Source organism: Poromitra crassiceps (assembly GCF_964638095.1).
Source record: "Poromitra crassiceps genome assembly, chromosome: 27".
NCBI lineage: Eukaryota > Metazoa > Chordata > Actinopteri > Beryciformes > Melamphaidae > Poromitra > Poromitra crassiceps.
The window spans coordinates 5,567,038-5,589,680 of NC_139650.1; the positions used below are offsets into that span (position 1 = coordinate 5,567,038).

Sequence of the window (22,643 nt, forward strand, 5' to 3'; positions counted from 1 at the left end):
ACACAAAGGGCCATACAGTATCTTACACACCCAAGCAAATCTTTGCTAGTTTCTAGACTTAAAGTCGAGCTGAACCCAAAAATGACTTTTATTTTCTTTTAGTTCAAATACCTGGGTATGCAGTGCACCTATTTAATAATGTATGCAAAACAAATCACAAAAATCTAATTTCTTTTGTTTTTCACACTTTTTCACATCAAAAGATTTCATTGATAACAGTAATGTACAGTTTGCCGACGTCACCTAGTACTATCAAATTTCTACCCCATTTCAACCAATTATATCACGACATGAAGCTGTCAATCAAATCTTAATTTCAGGATAATTTTCTCTTCCAAATGAAGTAGAAAATGGCGCCTAGTGCCTGTCATCTGGCAAAATTTCTATCCCATAAACTAACTACTACTAACTTGACCAATTGTTAGAAACATGAACAACAAACAAAAACTATAATCTCTAAGAATGCAAAGAAATGTAACTGGCTCGTTAAAACGCGCATTCCAGGGATATCGTATCGTTACAGCAGCGATAATGGCGCGCGGCGCATCCGAGAGCTTGGTTGTCGGGGGTCGCACTTCGGAGATTCCAGGCCGACGTGTTGCACTCTCCGCTCGGCAACACGAAGGCAGCTGGCTGCCTGCGGCTCGCTGAGCTCCACTCAGCCACTAACCTCCCGTCAAAAGGCTCTTCCCGAGGGGAGCGCCACAACACACTGAATCCCACTCGATTTGGAGGCGGAACACGCCAGGATTGGCCAAAGCCCAATCCAGTCCCCAGAATTGTCAAATAAAATCATCGGCATGATACTATGACCCACCTCTCAACCTGTCATCTTAGACAAACTATGTTTTCAGTCTGAAACGGACTCATATGCACGTGACGAACGGGTTCAGTTCGACTTTAAATGCAAGATATGGCCCAGTCTGCTCCTCACCCACTGTGTGCTCTCCAAGACTTTTTCTGCACCCAAGTTCCATTTAGTTTTGACAGTCGGGGGTGGGCTCAGCACTGTGGGCCTGTGTCCATAAATTGTACTAATTACTATAAAGTCCCTGCCCTTGTCTGAAACTGTGCTGGGATTGGCTGTCTGTTCTTCTCTGAAGCACAAATCATGGCCGCACCCCTTTCACAGAAACCCTGTTCACACACAAGTAAAAATATCCCCTCTCCCTCATCTTTAAAAAATAAATCTGTCTTTGATGTTGTTGCACAGGATTCAAGCCAATGCAACATTGCTCACAATTACCATAACTTTCTTGTGCACAAATTCTCACCGAAGTTTTGTCATGGGAAAATCCCCCATATGTGCTGATTTTGTACAGACAATATGTAAATATCTGTTTAGAAAATGTGTGTGCCTCATTTTCAGCACAAATACATAAAATAGCAATTATAACTTACCTATGCAAGATTATGAATGATTTTAAAACTGACTAGTTGTCATTGTACTTGCTGTAGTGGAGTACTAGTTGGTTTGTACAAGTAATGTACACCAGAATATCAAGAATTGTACCTATACTGTATCTTCAAAAGACGCTAGAGCTCATTTGTGTTGCGTTTTTGTATTTTCCTACACAGAAGTGAATGTAGATCATGTATTGTAGATACATATTTACAGTAGAATGTTTCTAATAAATGCAAAATGTGTTTATTTCTCTTTGTTTACACTTATTTTCCATAATGTTGAGAGCTAGAACAAGACAAACAAAAGACAAGCAGGAATGTCTCATTGTACTGATAATCTCCCAACTCATGCTATATTCTCAATAAACCTTGAGGAAAAAAGAAAATAAACAAACAAACTAAACATCTCAATTATAAACATACACATTATTGGATGTTTATTGGACAAGTTTTTCCACCACTGACTGACAAACAATGTAACAAAGTTATCCTTTTAAATGCTTCTGATGTGAAATTTGTGAGACAGAATTCAAAAGAACTTCCATTATAAACGGGATGTATTGGCAACTGGGTAGGGTTGGTTCCGAGTTACTTGTGCTTCTTCTTCTTGAGGCTTTCCTGAGGTTTTTGGCTGGGTTCCCCACTGCTCTCTGGTAGGGCCGGCTGCCACTGCAGAGGGCTCTTTCTGTACATTGGCCATGGGGGCAGGGTCAACTAAAAGCAGGGGGGAGTAAGATATCATTTAGTATGCGATACTTTCTGGGCAACCACCACATACATCGAACTTGCTCAGCCCAGAAATATTAACAGGAGAGATCGAGTCGTTTTTATATTAGGAGCTTTTTTTTATGATCTCAATTCATGCATGATGTTGAGCTGTGCTGGTCTAATAGTACACAGTAAGACAGAGAACAATACAAAGTAAAATAACTTACCACACAGGACACCGCAAAACCAGCCAGTACTATATACACTGTCCACCCAAACTGCTCAATGACCAGACCATATGCAAATCCAATCACCTGCAAAGACAGTAAGATGATAGTATGGTATATCAGTGAGCAGTTAGCTGAATATTATGGGGTTAAACGTTCAATGCCAATTCTAGTGGGATGTTTTGAATCAAGTTAGGCATAGTTACCGCTGAGACGAGTATTATTCCTTGGAAAATCTGTTCAGCCAGCTTCTGGCCTTTATAATCCTGTGACAGACAGTGACCGGGAAAGCACATACAATGACAGCAGGGCAATAAGTTAACGTTAAGATAAATAGTGAAAGTTGGCCTGACAGCTGTGTTTTCACTGACAATCACAGCATAACGTTACTGTGCTGTTAAACAACTTTGATATTCTTGCACAAAAACGTTCAAGGCCTTGGTTTATCTGTCAAATTCACAAACTTTAAATGATCTCAAGGACCCGTGGGAACCCTACATGTAGCGTTATAGAGTCCATATTGTGACTGATACATGTAACCTATCAATCAATCAATCAATCAACATTATGGACCAGTTTCACTGATTATGGAGCATGATGCAAAGCAGGCGACAGGCGTCGGCTGTATGAGCAAAACATGGATGGAATACCAGAGAAACTGTTATCAATCTGATCAGTAGCGTTAGCATTAACGGTAACTATGAAAGTAATGAAACAAGACGGATAAGCATGTTAGCAAGCATAGCTATCTCACTGAGATAAGCAGTAAAAGAGCATTTAAACAAAATACATTTTGTTTTGTACATTCAATGAATTAACCTTGTCTTTGTCTTACCATATGCGTTGGAATGGTGTTGAATATAGACAACATATTTCTATCTTAGGTAAACAACTGAGCTGAAATAATGGTCCAAACCGAAGTATGATTGACTTCCTGTTTCAAAACGCAACGTAGTGCTGTGGAGGACCCGTACGGCAAGTCCAGAGCGCCATAACTTCAGGAACGTGTGCAGATAGACAGAGCTAAAGAGTATAGGGATTGGCTGAAGGGGCTAAAATGACATCTATTCAACTGACTTGATGGTTTGCAGTTAGTGGAAACGGGGATTATTAGAGGCTTGAACTGTCCGCCAGTCAAAATACATCGCATATTACATGTTATCTATGCCGTTTTTGGCTTGGATTGGCCCCAATTAAAACGTTTTAAAATGTTGATGCGATGCAAACATGATCTGATTATCTGGATACGGAAAACGACTGGATAATCACATTTTACAATCAGGCAAACACATAGGCATATATTAGGAACATTCCAGCCAGGTAACGGAGAACTTGTTGATGTTGAGTTGGCACTTTGGCTTTAGCGTAATTGTTGTTAACTGTATGGGTTGTTCTTGTACGTGTATTGCGGAAAGTATAAATTAACATATGCGTGCGATTCCTTTCCATTGAATGGAGGTAGAACGGAGTTCAGGAGTTTGCAGACAGCCTTGTTGTGTGTTTATGCAATCGCCACGCAGTGGTGCAGCAGCATTTTGACTTCACACATCACTCTATTTGCCAGCTAGTAGCAAGCATCTCGTGCCTTACACATCTTTCACATTTCTGCCTGCTTTATATTGATTTTCCGCAGACCTGCTGGAGGGACGGATGAGGGCGTTATCATGACATTGAGGAGAGGTGAGGTCATTTGGATGAAATCGCTACTACAGTTGCTTTTTGATCGATCATGGAACTTGCAAGTTGCAACTATAACATACTGTACGTCTAGTTTAGATACAATGTTGCCTACACCAGGCAATATTTTGTACAGTGTATGTGGGCAACAGTAGGAAGAGCAAGTGCAAATGGGGGAACAAAAGTGCATTGAGTCGTCGGGCATCAGTTATATTTTCCGCTTTCACAATCCCCAGATCGTTGCCCTGTATCTTGGGATGCAATGATTTCACAGCACGGTATCTACCAAAACACCACGGTATACTGTTTCACTCTTTTAATGAAACATATTATGGCCCATCGGGGTCCAAACAAACACGTATTTTGCTTTGAAGAAAAAATAATGCTTTATTGAACTGAAACTGAAACTAATATGAGAATGTTTACACAAGACTCCTCCATTATGAACTTATTTGTAGTGGTGTGCACTGCAGTGCCATGATTCATCATCAGTATATAAATGGGAGCTGGGGCTCTGTCTGTTTGTTTGTTTCTCTGTCCCACTGTGATTGTCGCACTGTGATGTCATAAATCCCACTGTGACATCATTCGTGATGTCTTAAATCCCACTGTGACATCATCAGTGATGTCATAAATCCCACTGTGACATCAGTGATGTCATAAATCTGACATAAATAATCAGTGATGCTGGTCTCATTGGCCACAGCACCCAAGCTGCGGGCAAGGCCGTGCAGCGGCCGAGCTGCGAATGCGAGCTGCAGGGCCAGCTTGGTGAGCTCCAGGGCCAGTTCGGTGAGCTGCAGGACGGGCCAGGCCGCGCAGCGGCCGAGCCTAGGAATCGAGCGCGCAAGATCCCTAGTTGCACAAAATATCGTGGGCACGGTAGGCTATTACAGGGAAAGCTTACGGGGATAACCGGTATTCTGGTGATTGTTTCATCCATAATCCGATGTGTTCTTCATTGTCTATTTCAGTAAACGTGGTCATTCTGGTGCTGCTGGCTGTGGCCTTCCTCATCATAGTTCAACGAAATCTCCTAAACCTCAATGACTTTTTACAGAGAGAAAACCCTGGTATGTTCATCTTGGTACATGACCTCCAGCTGTCAGTTGTTTGTACCTAGATAGATGTGAAGTTGACACATTATTGAGCATAATATGCCACATATTATGTGGTAGCCTATGTTATTGTGCACATGATCAGACATATATGCTAATGTAGATTGTAGAAGCGAGTGAGGTCCTGAAGAACATGTGTTTCCAGATGCAGTGCCGGGGGTGATTCTTCCCTTCGAGGCTGAGTTGTCTCCGGACCTCAGACTGGAGTCGGCGGCGAGGACCGGAGAGGAAATCCCTGTGGTCATCACTGCTGCTGAGGAGAGGCTGGGGGCTGTGGTGGCCGCCATGAACAGCATCTACCAGAATAGCAAATCCAATGTCGTCTTCAACATAGTGACTCTGAATGACACAGTGGATCATCTGAAGTAAGAACGTCAATGGGAAAACCTGTAGTGCTACATTCACACAATAGCATTGTCTCAGGTGCATCGCACGAGCGTTTGTGAAATTGTCAGCTGTAATTGCATCATCTCAGGTAACTTCCTCCCCCTTTTTTGATCAACAGTGTGTGGCTGAGTAAGTCGACGCTAAAAAATGTTAAATATAAGATCATTGTTTTCAAGCCTGAGACCCTCAATGGAAAGATGTCCAAGGACCCCAAAAGCCTGGAGACAGTAAAACCGGTAGGAGAACATAATACTACACTAGCTCAGAACAAATAGTATAGTAACGCATACTCTACCTGCTTCTGTGTCTGACACCTTCTTTCAAACGCTTTGTTTTTCAGTTGACTTTTGCTAGGTTCTATTTGCCTATATACATACCTGATGCAGAGAAAGCCATCTATTTAGATGATGACGTCATTGTACAAGGTAAGATATGACAGATGTGTTTCTTTGGCTATGGATGGACCAAATAAAGATTCAGTGTTTTTGAAGTTAACTGCTCCTGTTCACTCAGGAAATATTGTTTCCATGCACCATTTCTCTCCATAACTTTACGGTAGTAAGAGAAAACCTCCAGTCTCTAAGGAAGAACATGATGACTTGATGTTGACTGTTGTGTTTGGTCCCAGGAGATATCCAGGAGCTTTATGAAACCAGCCTGAAACCAGGGCATGCCGCTGCTTTCTCGGATGACTGTGACTCGGCATCTGCCAAGGGCTTTGTTCGAGGGGCTGGAAATCAGGTGTGTGTCTATGTATGCACCTCTTAGCTCTGCACAGATCCAGGTCATTATAGATGCACCTCTTAGCTCTGCACAGATCCAGGTCATTATAGGGCTGTTTTCCCATCATAGACCATCTAGAAATATGGACAGAGTCAGCGTGACGTCGGCCATTGCTTTTTGGACTCCTGTTTGGAAGCCTAGTTTGGCCGTCGCCATCTTGGGGTTCTTGTGCAGCTCGCGCGAGTCTGCACGAGACCAGGGGTTTTCCCAGAGCCGCTGCTCTGCCTGCTACTGGTCTGTGATCGGCAAGCTGCGCAATCACTGGACAGGCAACCTGTCAATCACCCCCAAAATAGTCTTTCCTATCGCCTATTTTACTCTAAACGGGTGAGTTACAGTATATACAAAATTCACCTCCCATACAGCTGTTATGAAAAGTGAAATTAGCTATATAGACCAAAACTGTGTTTTTAGCCAGGCTGTAAACATGCTTAATGCTGTTGTGAAGACGGGCATTATAAAATGGGGGGTGAACGGGGAACGACTCCCTTTTGGAGCCAGTCTCAAGTGGCCATCCGGGGCACGGTGGCTCAGTGGTAGAGCTGTCGCCTCACAGTCAGAAGGTCCTGAGTTCGATTCTCGCCTGGGACACTGTGGTTGTGTTCCCCCCCATATCTTCAGTGCCTACTGCCCAGGTGGGGTATCTCGTCGTAAGGGCCTTTCTCTCTGTGTGGAGTTTGCATGTTCTCCCCGTGCTCCCCCAGGGGGTTCCTCCGTATATAATTCCCCCACTAAAAACATGCAGAAGATCAGATCGTCATCGTCATCCGACCAGTGACGACAACACCCGAAGTTGGTCCCCGGGCGCTGTACGAGAAAGCGACCACTGCTCCTGGCCTGCCCCCCCGGAGGAAAGGACATGCCTGGATGGGTTAAATGCAGAGGACACTTTTCACCGGCCACCGTCAGCATGAGTGTGTTGTGGCCGCATGCATGTGTTGTGGTGTTCGTGTGACAATAAAAAGACGGGCTTGTCCATTACGAGGAACTCCAGCTTCCTCTGTCAAACCAAGAGCTTGCTGCCTGTTTCCCATACATAGCTCAAGCCTTGACCTGAGCTATCTAGCTTCAATGATGATATCAGAGGAGGGGATGCCAAGTCTTATCAAACTGACCAAGTCTCTCAAAGCAAAGCATATCTTATTCTCTCAAGATGAAAAATTCGGATCATTTCTTCAGTATTATCACAATTATAATCGATACGTTTTCTCCCCATCAGTTAATCTACGAAACATAACTCCTGGGACGCCTTGAACGTCAAGACTGTTCATGCATAAGTTTTCCTTGAAGGGAGGTCCCTCCCTATTAGATCACAGTGAACTAAATCAAGGCATCTTTCCCAATAGAATAACTACATCGGTTTCCTGGACTTCAAGAAGGAGGCTATCAAGAAGCTGGGGATGAGGGCCAACACATGCTCCTTCAACCCGGGCGTCATCATCGCCAACATGACGGAGTGGAAGAACCAGAACATCACCGGGCAGCTGGAGCGCTGGATGGAGCTGAATGCTCAGTGAGTCCGTCACACTGTGTTGAAATGAGGGGTGAACAGGATTGAGCCAGACAGAAGCAAAAGAGGCAGCTTTTCCTGCTCAGCTGAAGGCAGAATCAGAATCATGGAGGCGTTTTCTGTTGCATTCTGTGTAACTGTTTGTACTGTAATTGGTCACTGCAGGGAGGATCTGTACAGTCAGACACTGGCAGACAGCATCACCACCCCTCCTCTCCTCATCGTCTTCTACAAACATCACTCCGCCATTGACCCCATGTGGCACGTCAGGCACCTTGGTAAGTACTGGTTACTTACTGACGACAGACCGGAAATAATGGGAAGGCTTTTTTTCAAATTAACAATCAGCTGTAAATGCAACGGTCACATGACCAGTAGACTCGTTAATTGGGAGGTCTGTCTTAGATTAGATTCATCCATCGCAGACTTTCTTCTATTCATGCTCATTCACAAAGCAGTTAGTAGAACTGAGGAGTCCGTAGGGACATTTAAATCAGGGATGGGCAACTTTGATGATAGAGAGGGCCACAAAAACATGTCCTCGGTACCAGAGGGCCAGATTGTGACCGTGCACTTCCACCAGTAGCCTACTGTAACACCATCACTCCCAATTATAGCTACTAATTTGATGAAAAGGACTGGTAATCAAAGTTTATTATATCACCATTTATATTTTTCATATTCAAATTTAGTAATTCTTCCATTCAGATGACACCAAAACTTTGCTCTAGCTTTAAAACAGCCCGCTACAGCAATTTGATGGGGTACATCACCCAAATTATGTCATATTAATCAGATGAGTAATGTTGCATGTGCAATGTGCATCCTGGATAGGCTATAGTTTGTTACAAGCGTTAGCTCAAATGCTAATGTTAAACAGTGTGTGGATGGACAATGCTAACACCATTAGCGCCAGGTTCTGGCATGTACAGTCAAATAAAAACACAGATTTGGGTGGTCTAACCTAGGCTAACCAAAAACGTCCGCCTTGTAAAAAAAGAAAAGAAAAAGGAAATTGACCCAGGGGCCACATTGAGTGAGGTTGGGGGGCCGCCAGTTGCCCACCCCGATTTAAATATATAGTAGTGGAATTCTCACAATAGTATGCAATTCAAGCCAAAGAAAACAAAATGGCAAATGACGGGAAATGTGTTGTTTTGAAGGTAGTACAGGTGCTGGAAACCGCTACTCCCCCCAGTTTGTGAAAGCTGCAAAACTCCTCCACTGGAACGGACACTATAAGCCTTGGGGCAGGACGTCCTCCTTTTCGGACCTGTGGGAGAAGTGGTTCGTTCCAGACCCCACGGGCAAATTTCATCCAGTGCGAAGACACCCGGGAGACGAATAGATGCAAAATGAGTATCAAGACACGAACCCTGGACCAGCCAAGCCAGTCCTGTAGGCCCACGCCTCGAACCCTGGACCAGCCAAGCCAAGCCAGCCCCGTAGGCCCACCACGCCTCTTGACGTCTCAGGAACAAACACACGTATGATGCGAAGCAGGTTCACTCACCAAGCCTGTGTTTCACTTCTAACATCCTTCTGACACGTAGACCTGTGTGTATTCCCACATTGCCTTGAACACATTCATGTTTTTTTCCTACCTGTGAGACAGTGATGTATTTATTGTAGACTTGCGATGGTAGAGACAGATGGCCTTGAAATTGTTACAGTCTGTGCTTCTCCAAAGATTTTAATGTACAAAACCTGCTCAAAAGCAGCTTGTTTTGGCTAATTTCCTTGCATATGATCAGAGAGGCAATATGATTGACCTATACCTGTGACCAACATGTGCTTAAACCAACTTATGCCAACATTCTTCAGAGAATCAGTGGGGTCATTGAGTATGTTTACATGCAGCTTATTAATAAATAATAACACAACTGATTTTCTTTCATTCGCAAACAAAATTTTGTATAAATACGATTACCTCAACCATAAAGGAGCAGTTTGGCCCAAGCCTGACTGAACATTTCAGCTGGTTTAAAAAGGTTCAGTTCAGTGCAAGATTCTTTAGCAGATAGCCATATATATGCCTGATATGACCTCACTACAATACTTTTTGTGGAACACATTTTTCAATACATATTAAAACATTGCACATAAGCTTAATCGTATTTCAGTATATTTTACATTTTGCAGGAATTGTCTGCACTTAATCAATTCTTTCATGTGCGCAGTAACAATTTGCTGCCTCTGACCATGGCTATTGACAGGTGGCGGCATAAGAATCATCGTGATTTTCTGTACATTAAGCAGAATCCAATGTAGCTCTCACACTAACTGCAGTCAGTTGAACAGTTACACCCTGCATGTAAATTTAATCAATTTGGGTTTGAATCGCCCCCAGCTAACGGGAAAGTCCAATGAACACACAATCCGATACGGTTTTGCCCGTCAAGCTGAACTCTTGCAGTGCACGTTTCCACTTCGTCTGAATTTTTGCTGTGGTTTTTAAGTTTGATATGAAAAGTGAATAACATGATGTATGTTGCATAGTTTCATGCTTTATCCTTAATTGTCAGGATTTTTGTACTTTTTACAAGGCATTTAAGTTGCTGGTGTAAATATTTGTCATCCTTTTGTATAGAAGATGAAATAAAAAAATATTTCTCGTTAAAAACTCGTGCCATTTTCAAATTGATCTCAAATGTATTTCACTGCATGGCCTATTTTTCATGACTCAGAACGTCTAAGGTTGTCTCCAGTTCCATTAAGATATCAAAGCTGTTCTATTAACGCTACTTGGAAAAAGTGCTTTAATTATCACCAACCACAATCAACAAATAAAAATGTAAACTCACTCGTTTGTAAGATGCATTTGAAAAATAATTACAAAAGATGGCCAGGAGAGGGGGGTGTAAAACCATAAAGCAGTTCGAGGCATTGCAGAGGGTGACTTTATTACATGTAGGCTATATACAATAATCTGTATGAACGGACGATGTTACAAATTACCTCTAGATATTCAAAGGAGTTACCTTTCCACCAACAGTTTCCAGAAAACATTACTGGTTAAATATGACAACATATTTTCTTCCAGGCTTATAAAACAGTGAGGGAAGGACACACATTCAACACCAGTGACTGGGTTAGGCCCAGTCTGAAGCCAGACAGACAGACAGCCGGTCAGGAGTGGACAGGCAGTGTCCTTCAAATACTGATCGCCAATCCGTTTTGCTTTTCATGGCGAGATGGTTCACAGGCAGACTGTAGTGCTCCGATCATCATTTCCAAGTTCCAACAAGTCCAAGTGTGCATGTCTACTAGACATGTGGGGTTAAAGATCATTTAAAATGTGTGCTGAAGTCATAAGCATCGTCTGTCTTGGCTGTACTGAGGCTGAAGTCGACTGGGACAGGCTGGAACCGCACTTGGGCTGGCTTACCTGGAAAGAGGAGGAAAATCGTTTCACAATTCAGTACAGTCAAATGAGTGCAAACCTTACTTCGTCGTGAATGGAGCAGTAATACACAATGCCTTCATGCCGTAAAAAAAACCATGATAAACAAAAAAGTACAAATAGGGGGGGGGGGGGGGGAACAATGAAATAAAAAATGTTGCTCAACGAGTTTCAAGAATCTGAATTCTTTCACTAAAACAAGTCGAGACACCATTTGGCGATATTTGGAGCGGACCCCGCCCCCCCTCTCCCCCCAGCGAATCAGTTAGGCCTATAAACACTGCAGAGAGGTTAACAAAGTAAGCGAGTACAAGCAGAAACCGGTAAAATAAGGCTGATATCTGAACGTACAAACAGGGAAGTCAGTGTAGCATTTATTTGTAACTGTCAGTTTCCCCCAAAATAGAAAAACTACACAATAGGCTTTAAAGGTATGGTAAAAATATCAGGGTAAGCCAATCAGAGGCAGAGTAGGGCGGGCCATTCCTTCGCCATAGGAGGACGTGCACTGCTTCACGGTAGGTCTTTCAAAATAAAAGCGCAGCATCACATCCCCCCCATGGGTAGTCTCTTAGAACAGACGAGTTGGCTTCCGCAATTTTCTAATGCTTCCGCCATACCGTCTGTACTTCGTGGGGGAGAATCATGCACCAACCGGAATGGGAAGCAGAAAGGCGGATCTTCCGCTCATTAGTCCAATCAGAATCCAATATGCCGGCAGAAAGGCGGGTCTTCCGCTCATTAGTCCAATCAGAATCCAATATGCCGCATTCGCGTGTCGTGATTGGTCGGATTCCGTAGAACTTCCTTCCAGTCTGAAGGTTTTTTTCCCAACTTCCTTGTGCATGTTCTGGGGGTGTAATGTACAGACTGTATAGCTGCATTCGCCGGATGTAGATGAGACAGTCTGTTTTAAGAGACTACCCCACGGGCATCTGTGACCCACCAGTTGAGAAACCCTGGAATAGTGAACAAGGAGCATTTATAAAGTAGAACTTACTTGTGACTGCTGGCCTCTGTGGTTGCTCCGTTTCTTCCTTTTCTTCCTCTTTTTCAGGCTCCTCTGCAATGTGCTCGAGCTGAAAAGAGCAGCAGATGTTTCAAAGGCTTTTAAATCAATTCCAGCCATGCATTAAAGACACACCGATTGCGCTCAATAAGGGGTTCTAGCCAGCAGGATCAGAGTTGGATTAGAAGTCTTCATCGGCAAATCAAGACTTGCGTTGTTGTCCTCATGTCCATGCTGGTGTGCAGACCAGACTTCACAGCGTGCTCAGGTTTATTTTAAGCAGCTGGAGAGTCTGTGTAGTTTTTCCACACACTAAGATTCAACCACCTCTGAACATTTGCATTTACAGTATATACATGTGTGATCTTGTATTAGTAAGGGTTTGCACTGATTGGAAGCAGCTGTAAAACTGATTATGATGATGATGATAGCTTGAGATGTGGACTAGACTCACTAGAGTCTATTTAATCAAGCAGCTTAGGGATGCCAGCTATGGTAATGCATGGCAGATGTATGGCGACCAGAGACTTTGATTTTCAAATATAGCACACGCCTGATATTGTATGCAGAATTGTTTGGTCTGCAGAATCTGGCTAACTAATTTAATAGCAGACAGAACTTACATTTTAAGGACAGATCTATGTTGACGTGGGACTCTACTGAAGAGAGAAAAAAAAAAAAAAACTTTGGGCTCTACTGTAAAGCAACTGCTACTAGAGCTCTCTACTCGCTCCGGCCTGAATTTGAGAAATAAAGCAACGAAACAAAAGTATGTCATATTTATTTTGATGTACAAATTTATTTGTCGACTGAATGTTTCTCAGAATGCCATCATGCTGCTGACTAACCCTGGTATTAGTGCTGTGAGATACCAATCACAGATGTGGAATTTTTGGTCTAACTGCCTTTTATAGTTTTACTGAGTTTTTGTGTGTTCTTTTAATTGTATGTCAGTTTTTTTTCTATGGACCTTGTGTCTGCTAATAAAGTTGATTGATTGATTCTACATACCGTAGTTACCTCCTCCTCTTGCTCCTCCGTGGGGGCAGTGGCAGCTTTCTCCTCCTGCTCCTCTGTGGGGACAGTGGCAGCTTTCTGCTCAGGGATGTCACTGATGCTCAGCAGGCCGCTGGTGGGGCCTTTAGAGGTGAAGCGTATACTGCTGGCCTGGTTGGGGAACTTTACACCTGCAAACAGACCGCAAAAGGTGGTGTCAGCAGCACAGTCGGAACAGTTACCATCTTCTTTGAGTGGTTAGATTACTAAAGTTCCACTGAGTCTTATAGTAAAACTGATGTAATGACCAGTAACATTTTTTTTTATCAAATGATCATCTGCTTTTGATTAACAATCTAAACTAGGTTGAAGAAAAAATTAGATACAATCTCCTTTTCTCCATTAACAGATCCAACATCGTTCTGTGTTGAAAAGGCAGAATTTGTGGTCTCTTTACTCTAATTGAGGGGTGTCAACCTGTTTATTTAGTGTAAAGCATTAGGCCTACAGGTACATTTTAAGAACATGGTTTCACATAGGGTTCTCTCAGCTATCATAGGCCTACTCTATCATATCATATCTACTGTGTGTAACTGTGCATTACAATATATTCAAGGGTAATGAAAATAGTGACGCATTTAGTGATGCATATAGAAACCATGAATACCGGTAGACTACTTAATTAATATTTTAACTTGTTCCTGCTGGTACAATACATTTTCGGTGTCAAATCCTGAGCTTGAAAAATTGGATTGGAGGACTTTTCAGTGCCATTTTCACACGACTTTGCAAAGACATCCTGTGGGCCGGATTGGACCCTTTGGCGGGCCGGTTCTGGCCCCCGGGCCATAAGTTTGACACCCCTGCTCTAATGTATGCCATATGTGGCTCTAGAAACCATAATTTAAGTATCAGGAAAACACCAAACACCCGTTTTACCCTGATATCAGTTCAATATGCAATTCATACGCAAACCGTCTATTTCAAGAAGTGAAACTAAATAGCCGTACCCTTCAGAGTCTCCTCATTGCCAGTCTTGATCCTCTTGAGGTCCCAGCCCGTCTGCATCTCAGCAGCCGTGGCCTCAGACAGGTAGGGAGGGAGGCTGTGGTTCTCTGGTGCTTTACAGTGGTAGCTCAGCTTGGCTCTGAGAAGACGGGAAACCAGTGAGACACAGATTGAATTTGACAATGAAGATAAGCTTGCTTAATTTCCCACCCCCCCTCACTACAGTATAAACAAGAAGTTTACAGTTTTATTGTAACTGCAATTAGTCTGGCATAGCGTTTCGATCAGAGTTGGATTAGAAGTCTTCATAAAGAAATCAAGACTTGCGTTTTGTCCTCATTTCCACACTGATGCACAGACCACTGCCCCGCCTCCAAAGTCCTGATCCAATAGCAGAGTGCAACACTCACCCTGTCCAATCAGCCAGGAAAGCACTGGCTGCCTGCTCTGTGTTTGGGACTCCGCCCTTCACCAGGTAGCCACGTTTCTTGGCCAACAAGGTTAAAAACTCCAGGGAGTTTCTGAAGTCTGGTACGTTGTACTGGAGCATGATCTGAAACAACAGGGATACATGACCTTGAATGCCTAAATTACCATTTTCATTGATAAGAAATAACTACGGATGGCGATTTAGATTATTTTTTCAATGTGATTGAGCCAGCGTACTATGCGCTTCCCTCACGGAGCACAATTACCAGGCGGATTGAAAAGCACTTCATCATAGCGCTTCGCACATAGGCATTTTGTAAAATAAAAAATAAAAAAATTATATAAAAAGAAATATTAATATTATCGATAATCGATAATTGATCGTTAATTTTCCCAAATTTCGATTATGGAAATTTTTCGAAATGAACATCCCTAATCCTGACCACACAAATATGCTCTTATTCTCAAACCAGTAGATTGTCGTGCCATTGTTTCCAATATATTGGCACCGCCGGCACAACATAACAAAAGACTTTGTATATATTGCAGATACACTGTTAACTTGCCTCTCTTGTCATCCAGCTGCAGGCGCAGCACAAACCTGTCTGTTTGCTAAACAGCCACTGTGACTACTGCCTGGCTGGCATCAGCTGTAGCCTGCGCCAGAGTTCTTTGTACCGATTAGAATAATAACTTTGAAATTGACCGGCAATGAATCCATCTAAGTTAACGGTATTCATTTTGTGCCGAAGCATAATTATTACTTAGCAAGAAAGCTATCACCTCTTGGTAAGTCCAAATGCTTATTGGTAATCTACAGTATATATACATATAAAATTGAGTATGTGGGCAATGTTTGTTTGCTCCAAGTTCTGTGTTCGGCCACAGCTATGCCGTTTTATGTAATTTGGGCAGATTAATTGCCCCTAAGGCTGAGGCTATAGTTGTGCTTCCCACAATTATGAAAACAAGATAATCAAGATAAAACTATTATTTTTTATTTTAGTTCAAACTATTCATCTTTTTTCAGTTAAATTATATTTAAATTGAAAAGAAATAGAGTATTAAATGTTTTTTTTTCAAGTTCAATAAATGCACGACTTTGCCAAAGTCAACGAGTTAAATAATTATGCGTTAAATAATCATGATCTCTGCATCAGTCAAAATACGCTGATTATCATTTTTGCATTAATCGAGCAGCCCTAAAATTATGCATGTTGTCTGATTTGTGTGTGTGTGTGTGTTTTGTAAGCATGAGGAAGTTGAAGGGGCTGGAAATTAGGTAATGTAAAATCAATAAATCCTGCTTTAGAAAACTGCATAGACATTTTGTGTCAAACATTTAATGGGTCACTTCTCAAAATTGTGGCCAGCTGGAGATTCTTGTCAATCCTGACAATGGATGAAAAGAAACAAAACAGCGGCAATACAACCCATATTTTCAGCCGTGTCCACAAACACACCATCAGCACTGCTGCAGCACACAGAGCCACTCAGTTGTGTTATTTGTTAGTTAATCTTGGAGGTTATAACCAGTTAGAACAGCACAAGACACGCTGCTCAACCTTCTCAATCCTCCATATTACATTTGATGTAATTTGGGCAGATTAATTGCCCCTAAGGCTGAGGCTATAGTTCAGCGATGATGTCATCAGTGTGAGGCTATATAAGTGATGGGAGTATAAGTAAGTAGAATCAGGAGGAACCAGACAGCGACTATGGCTTCCGCCCCTGGGCTGTGTGGGTGACCTGACGGAGGCATATTTTTTAATTAGGTGATTGGCCTAATTACGATGTCATAGTGCAGGCGAGGCCGCGACACACAGTGGTCATCAGTGATGTCATAAGAGCAAGTGAGCTACGGGCAAGGTCGTACCTAGTCATCATAAAATTGCCTAGGTGGGTGGGCAGTGTGTGTCTGTCTGTCAGTCAGTCAGTCATGATTTTGTCACGATCACGGGGACAGTTGATGTGACATTGTTTAAGCAGAGGCCTACCTGGGTTGTGTCACACTGTTTAAGCAGAGGCCTACCTGGGTTGTGTCACACTGTTTAAGCAGAGGCCTACCTGGGTTGTGTCACACTGTTTAAGCAGAGGCCTACGTGGGTTGTGTCACACTGTTTAAGCAGAGGCCTACCTGGGTTGTGTCACACTGTTTAAGCAGAGGCCTACCTGGCTTGTCTCACTGTTTAAGCAGAGGCCTACCTGGGTTGTGTCACTGTTTAAGCAGAGGCCTACCTGGGTTGTGTCACACTGTTTAAGCAGAGGCCTACCTGGGTTGTGTCACACTGTTTAAGCAGAGGCCTACCTGGGTTGTGTCACACTGTTTAAGCAGAGGCCTACCTGGGTTGTGTCACGCTGTTTAAGCAGAGGCCTACCTGGCTTGTCTCACACTGTTTAAGCAGAGGCCTACCTGGGTTGTGTCACACTGTTTAAGCAGAGGCCTACCTGGGTTGTGTCACACTGTTTAAGCAAAGGCCTACCTGGGTTGTGTCACACTGTTTAAGCAGAGGCCTACCTGGGTTGTGTCACTGTTTAAGCAGAGGCCTACGTGGGTTGTGTCACACTGTTTAAGCAGAGGCCTACCTGGGTTGTGTCACACTGTTTAAGCAGAGGCCTACCTGGGTTGTGTCACTGTTTAAGCAGAGGCCTACCTGGGTTGTCTCACACTGTTCAAGCAGAGGCCTACCTGGGTTGTGTCACACTGTTTAAGCAGAGGCCTACATGGGTTGTCTCACACTGTTTAAGCAGAGGCCTACATGGGTTGTCTCACGCTGTTTAAGCAGAGGCCTACCTGGGTTGTGTCACTGTTTAAGCAGAGGCCTACCTGGGTTGTCTCACACTGTTTAAGCAGAGGCCTACCTGGGTTGTCTCACACTGTTTAAGCAGAGGCCTACCTGGGTTGTGTCACACTGTTTAAGCAGAGGCCTACCTGGCTTGTCTCACACTGTTTAAGCAGAGGCCTACCTGGGTTGTCTCACACTGTTTAAGCAGAGGCCTACCTGGGTTGTCTCACACTGTTTAAGCAGAGGCCTACCTGGGTTGTGTCACACTGTTTAAGCAGAGGCCTACCTGGCTTGTCTCACACTGTTTAAGCAGAGGCCTACCTGGGTTGTGTCACACTGTTTAAGCAGAGGCCTACCTGGGTTGTCTCACACTGTTTAAGCAGAGGCCTACCTGGCTTGTGTCACACTGTTTAAGCAGAGGCCTACCTGGGTTGTGTCACACTGTTTAAGCAGAGGCCTACCTGGGTTGTGTCACACTGTTTAAGCAGAGGCCTACCTGGGTTGTGTCACACTGTTTAAGCAGAGGCCTAACTGGGTTGTGTCACACTGTTTAAGCAGAGGCCTACCTGGGTTGTGTCACTGTTTAAGCAGAGGCCTACGTGAGTTGTGTCACACTGTTTAAGCAGAGGCCTACCTGGGTTATGTCACACTGTTTAAGCAGAGGCCTACGTGAGTTGTGTCACACTGTTTAAGCAGAGGCCTACCTGGGTTGTGTCACTGTTTAAGCAGAGGCCTACCTGGGTTGTGTCACACTGTTTAAGCAGAGGCCTACATGGGTTGTCTCACACTGTTTAAGCAGAGGCCTACCTGGGTTGTGTCACACTGTTTAAGCAGAGGCCTACCTGGCTTGTCTCACACTGTTTAAGCAGAGGCCTACCTGGGTTGTGTCACACTGTTTAAGCAGAGGCCTACCTGGGTTGTGTCACACTGTTTAAGCAGAGGCCTACGTGGGTTGTGTCACACTGTTTAAGCAGAGGCCTACCTGGCTTGTCTCACACTGTTTAAGCAGAGGCCTACCTGGGTTGTGTCACACTGTTTAAGCAGAGGCCTACCTGGCTTGTCTCACGCTGTTTAAGCAGAGGCCTACGTGGGTTGTGTCACACTGTTTAAGCAGAGGCCTACCTGGCTTGTCTCACACTGTTTAAGGACAGTCCTGACTGCCTCCAGTACGCTCTGCTGGCCCTCCTCCAGCTGCAGGCTCCTCAGGGCCATTGAGGCTGGGGGGTTGGAGGGTGACGCCACGATCCCTGGGCTGTCCAGCAGCTTCACGTTCTTGGAGATGTGCACGTCCTGCATGAGCCTGAGTTCATGACAAGGTAAGGTGTAAATGAGCAGAATGTTTTGTGTAACCGACGCTCACTGACGGCCCAGACGTAGCCGACTGCCCATTATCGCCTTGGTGCGTCTGGGCTTTAAGAAGCTCAGTGTTGGATTGAATAAAGACTCCATGCTTTTTGTCAGAACATCAACTTCATCATACACTTCTGCCACCGATGACACACCAAGAAAGAAAATCAAATACTAATGCACAGAATTGTATTGGTAACTCTGCTAAATATGCCACGCTGCACAGATCTCAGGGGGAAATGGCGCGTTTCTCCTCAAAATGAGGATTTCCGTCTTATTTTGGACTCACTTGGTGATGCCTCTCTTGACGCCGGCATTGCACGCCTGCATCCCTTTCACACTGTTGACCAGACTGCTCTTCCCCACGTTAGGGAAGCCTGAGGGGGATAAGGGGGTACAGGAGTCAAGGATTCATCAAACTGTTGTGAACAAATTCAAGGACATGAATTACAACCAGGATTAGTACATACACGCCATACTGCTGTGCGAGACAGCAGAACAGCTGTATTAGGGTCACCTTTTCCAAAAGAACAAAAAAAAGTAGTTTCATCTATATGAGAACGCTATGCTTACCAACTAAGCCCACTTTGAGCGAGCCTTCTTTTTGTGTGTTCACTGCATAACTTGCAAGAAGCTCGCTGAGACAGCTGCTGCCAAAGCAGAACGCTCCTCTGGATTTGTCCAGGACTGTATTGGAAGCGACTATCCTGCTCTTCCTTTGTTGCTGGGGACAGAATGACAGAATCAGACAAGTGGAATGACAGAATCAAGACAAGTGGAATGCTTTAAATGTGTCACCCACAAAGAAACATGATGCTTTCTCTCTCCGTTTTCAATGTTTATATTGGACAGCAAAATGTCTGCCCGTCACATTTACCCATTTTAGATGCTTGCAGTTCACACCCTGGCATTATCTGAATTACCGAGAGAATAACCGCTTGGGCCCCTTGGATTTTGACAGCTGACCCACTAAATACATATAAATTATGTAGAGCTGTGCAATTAATCGAATTTTAATCTCAATTTCTGCTCTCCACAATTATGAAAACAAGATAATCAAGATAAAACTATTATTTTTTATTTTAGTTCAAACTATTCATCTTTTTTCTTTTCTTCAGTTAAATTATATTTACCGTAAATTGAAAATAAATCAAGGTTTTTTTTCCAAGTTCAATAAATGCACGATTTTGCCAAAGTCAACGAGTTAAATAATTATGCGTTAAATAATCATGATCTCTGCATCAGTCAAAATATAATTTTTGCCATAATCGAGCAGCCCTAAAATTATGTATGTTGTCTGATTTGTGTGTCTGTGTGTGTGTTTTGTAAGCATGAGGAAGTTGAAGATGCTGGAAATTAGGTAATGTAAAATCAATAAATCCTGCTTTAGAAAACTGCGTACACATTTTGTGTCAAACATTTAATGGGTCACTTCTCAAAATTGTGGTCAGCTGGAGATTCTTGTCAATCCTGACAATGGATGAAAAGAAACAAAACAGCGGCAATACAGCCCATATTTTCTGCCGTGTCCACAAACACACCATCAGCACTGCTGTAGCACACAGAGCCACTCAGTTGTGTTATTTGTTAGTTAATCTTGGAGGTTATAACCAGTTAGAACAGCACAAGACACGCTGCTCAACCTTCTCAATCCTCCATATTACAAATACATGATGTATAGATAATAGTGTATAGATAGAAAATGTGACAAATCACCCTTTATGTCCATAGACATTTCTATCCTGCATCTCTAAGTCAATTTGATCACTACTGGACCTCCTACCACTGTTTTGTCCTGGATCTGTGTGGATGCCTTGAATGTCACGACTGGAAACTCTCGCTGTAGACACTGTATCCACTTCTCCACATTTTCTTTAGGTACCAGATCTAAAAATAAATGCAGTGGACATCAAGACACTGGAAACCTGGAAAGCTATATCAACTTGATGCTGATGGCACTAAAGCTCTAAGTAGATCACATTGCCAAAAGTCTGTGCACGTCACAGTAAGATGACATGCCAGTGTCTTTACCTATTTTGCTTAAAACAAAAAGCAGTTTCTTGTTGCCTTCCCTCTGGAGCACAGCCTCCTCCAACTGCGGACACCTGCAACCCAGCGGATCACGAGCATCCAGGACTTCTAGTATGACATCAGAGGCATCAATTACCTGAATATATGGGGGGGGGGGGGGGGGGGGAAGCAAGAGAGAGGGGGGGGGGGGACAGATTAGTTTTGCAAATGACCAGATGGATTTCAAATTAATGTAAAAACAATTCCTCGCTTCAGTAACATTTTACAGCAGGCTTGCCTTACCTTATTTAATTCAGAGCAAAGGAACTGTTTTGAACTCTTGTCTACGACAATCCGTTTATCTGACTGCCTGTCAACCTCCTCCTATGCAAACAAGACACACAAAGAAATGGAATGAAGCAACAGACAGTAAAGTGATAATACAATTTTTAACAAATTATTTGAGTATAAGTTTTTGCCCTTTACCCGCCGAGCCCTCTTGGCCTTGGGATCGGTTTCCTTATCACCTTCCCTCTCCTTCTTCCTCTTCTGGGCCCGCTCCTCTTTTTTGGCTTGTTTCTTTTTCTCCTTTTCCTCTTCAATCTGTGAGAAAAACGTGGTCGATGAGCACTACTGTGTAGCAAAACAATCATTATCATCATCCATCTCCTTTACATGTACTTTTGAAACTGGTCTGGTGGCGTAAAAGATGGCCGAAACAATTCCAACATGTGGAGTCTATATTTCAAATCATTCCTGGACACAACTTTACGGGCAATGTGACAAGACATGGTAGAAAATATGGTCAGTCCCAACCTTTAACCTCCTCTGCTCTGCTTCTCTGAGGACCTCCTCTTTGAAGGGGGCGATGCTGGGGACTCCGGGGTCCTTTTTCGGTCGTTTGCTGACTCCTTTCTTTTTCAACTCTTTTCTGAGTTTTTTGTTGTGCTCCCGCACCTAAAAGTCACACACAAAGACACAAGTGAATATAACTCAAATTGATGTAGACGTTAAAATGTATTTTAAACGGTTCAAATCATAAGAACAGCATGTCACACACGAGTCATGCAGGCGGCAGGCCTACAGTGACATGGTTCAAAATGCAAATACATAGGCTACTACACGTAGACGTAGCTATGGCAGACACTCACCTTCTTCTGTATTTTATAGCGTTTGGAACATGACAGCCGCTTGCTTGCTTTCCTTAGCTCTAAAGACAAAGAAAAGTAAAACAACGTAACGTTAGCCGACTGGCCAACGTGGTGGCTGTTGGGATCAACTAAAGTTAGCTTGTTACGCTAGATAAGTGACTTGTCCAAATATATCAAATATATAACAATACAAATCCAGAATATATATTTTAAGCGCATTCGGGTATATTTGTGTGACACAGCTAACAACAGTAATGAGCTTACTTGGTCGTTTCATCGTGGTCCCGTAACGCTTGACCAGCCAATGTGACTGTGCTGCTGCAGCTGAAAGCGAAGCACATGGAGAAGTCGATATAGGCTCTGATTTCCGGTTCTTCTTCCGCCGTTTCCGCCTTCGTCAACACGTTGTTTTTATGTCGCCACCTGCTGACCTGGAGTGTTAATGGTTGTGGACCCAGTATCTCTTTTTGTGTTCAGTGCAGCTGTTGACCTTCAAGATGAGAGAAACAACAATTATGTATTAGATATCATGTACATGCTTCATCTGCGGTGTCCAATTTTCCTTCGAATAATTATTTTTTATTCAAAGCTGAGGCACCACTCAAAGCTGATGCACCACTTTGTCAAAAGTTTATTGTATTTATTGTGCATAATCTCACTCATAACCCCAAAACAGTCTTGTACTATTTC

The 22,643-nt window shown here is 43.3% G+C and overlaps 3 protein-coding genes across 3 annotated transcripts; 1 reads left to right on the forward strand and 2 right to left on the reverse strand.

The window, feature by feature from the left end:
- Nucleotides 1–1,811: 1,811 nt before the first annotated feature.
- spcs1 (signal peptidase complex subunit 1) lies at nucleotides 1,812–3,284 on the reverse strand. Its single transcript, XM_083661909.1, has 4 exons — nucleotides 3,175–3,284; nucleotides 2,546–2,605; nucleotides 2,340–2,426; nucleotides 1,812–2,118 (listed from the first exon to the last, which is right to left on the reverse strand). Exons 1-4 carry the CDS (start codon nucleotides 3,208–3,210, stop codon nucleotides 1,993–1,995), a joined length of 309 nt encoding a protein of 102 aa, XP_083518035.1. The 5' UTR covers nucleotides 3,211–3,284; the 3' UTR covers nucleotides 1,812–1,992.
- Nucleotides 3,285–3,752: 468 nt separating this feature from the next.
- Nucleotides 3,753–10,399, forward strand: glt8d1 (glycosyltransferase 8 domain containing 1). Its single transcript, XM_083661896.1, has 9 exons — nucleotides 3,753–4,019; nucleotides 4,991–5,089; nucleotides 5,280–5,499; nucleotides 5,640–5,757; nucleotides 5,862–5,946; nucleotides 6,150–6,262; nucleotides 7,651–7,817; nucleotides 7,980–8,092; nucleotides 8,978–10,399. The coding sequence occupies exons 1-9, from the start codon at nucleotides 4,004–4,006 to the stop codon at nucleotides 9,160–9,162; spliced, it is 1,116 nt and encodes a 371-aa protein (XP_083518022.1). The 5' UTR covers nucleotides 3,753–4,003; the 3' UTR covers nucleotides 9,163–10,399.
- A 297-nt stretch (nucleotides 10,400–10,696) lies between these two features.
- On the reverse strand, nucleotides 10,697–22,309 carry gnl3 (G protein nucleolar 3). Its single transcript, XM_083661881.1, has 15 exons — nucleotides 22,218–22,309; nucleotides 21,954–22,012; nucleotides 21,619–21,759; nucleotides 21,289–21,405; nucleotides 21,106–21,186; nucleotides 20,824–20,959; nucleotides 20,576–20,679; nucleotides 19,366–19,516; nucleotides 19,082–19,169; nucleotides 18,568–18,745; nucleotides 14,641–14,783; nucleotides 14,233–14,369; nucleotides 13,238–13,413; nucleotides 12,218–12,296; nucleotides 10,697–11,202 (listed from the first exon to the last, which is right to left on the reverse strand). The coding sequence occupies exons 1-15, from the start codon at nucleotides 22,228–22,230 to the stop codon at nucleotides 11,102–11,104; spliced, it is 1,704 nt and encodes a 567-aa protein (XP_083518007.1). The 5' UTR covers nucleotides 22,231–22,309; the 3' UTR covers nucleotides 10,697–11,101.
- Between the last annotated feature and the right edge of the window lie 334 nt (nucleotides 22,310–22,643).

Coding starts and splice junctions, on each gene's coding strand:
- glt8d1 (XM_083661896.1), top strand. Junction 5,090..5,279: donor TTTACAGAGAGAAAACCCTG/GTATGTTCATCT, acceptor ATGTGTTTCCAG/ATGCAGTGCCGGGGGTGATT. Junction 7,818..7,979: donor TGGATGGAGCTGAATGCTCA/GTGAGTCCGTCA, acceptor TGGTCACTGCAG/GGAGGATCTGTACAGTCAGA.
- spcs1 (XM_083661909.1), bottom strand. CDS start 3,210: ATGTTGTCTATATTCAACACCATTCCAACGCATATG. Junction 2,606..3,174: donor ACACCATTCCAACGCATATG/GTAAGACAAAGA, acceptor TGTCTGTCACAG/GATTATAAAGGCCAGAAGCT. Junction 2,427..2,545: donor GAATAATACTCGTCTCAGCG/GTAACTATGCCT, acceptor CTGTCTTTGCAG/GTGATTGGATTTGCATATGG.
- gnl3 (XM_083661881.1), bottom strand. Junction 20,680..20,823: donor TTTTGTTTTAAGCAAAATAG/GTAAAGACACTG, acceptor ATTTATTTTTAG/ATCTGGTACCTAAAGAAAAT. Junction 19,517..20,575: donor AGATCCAGGACAAAACAGTG/GTAGGAGGTCCA, acceptor TTCTGTCCCCAG/CAACAAAGGAAGAGCAGGAT.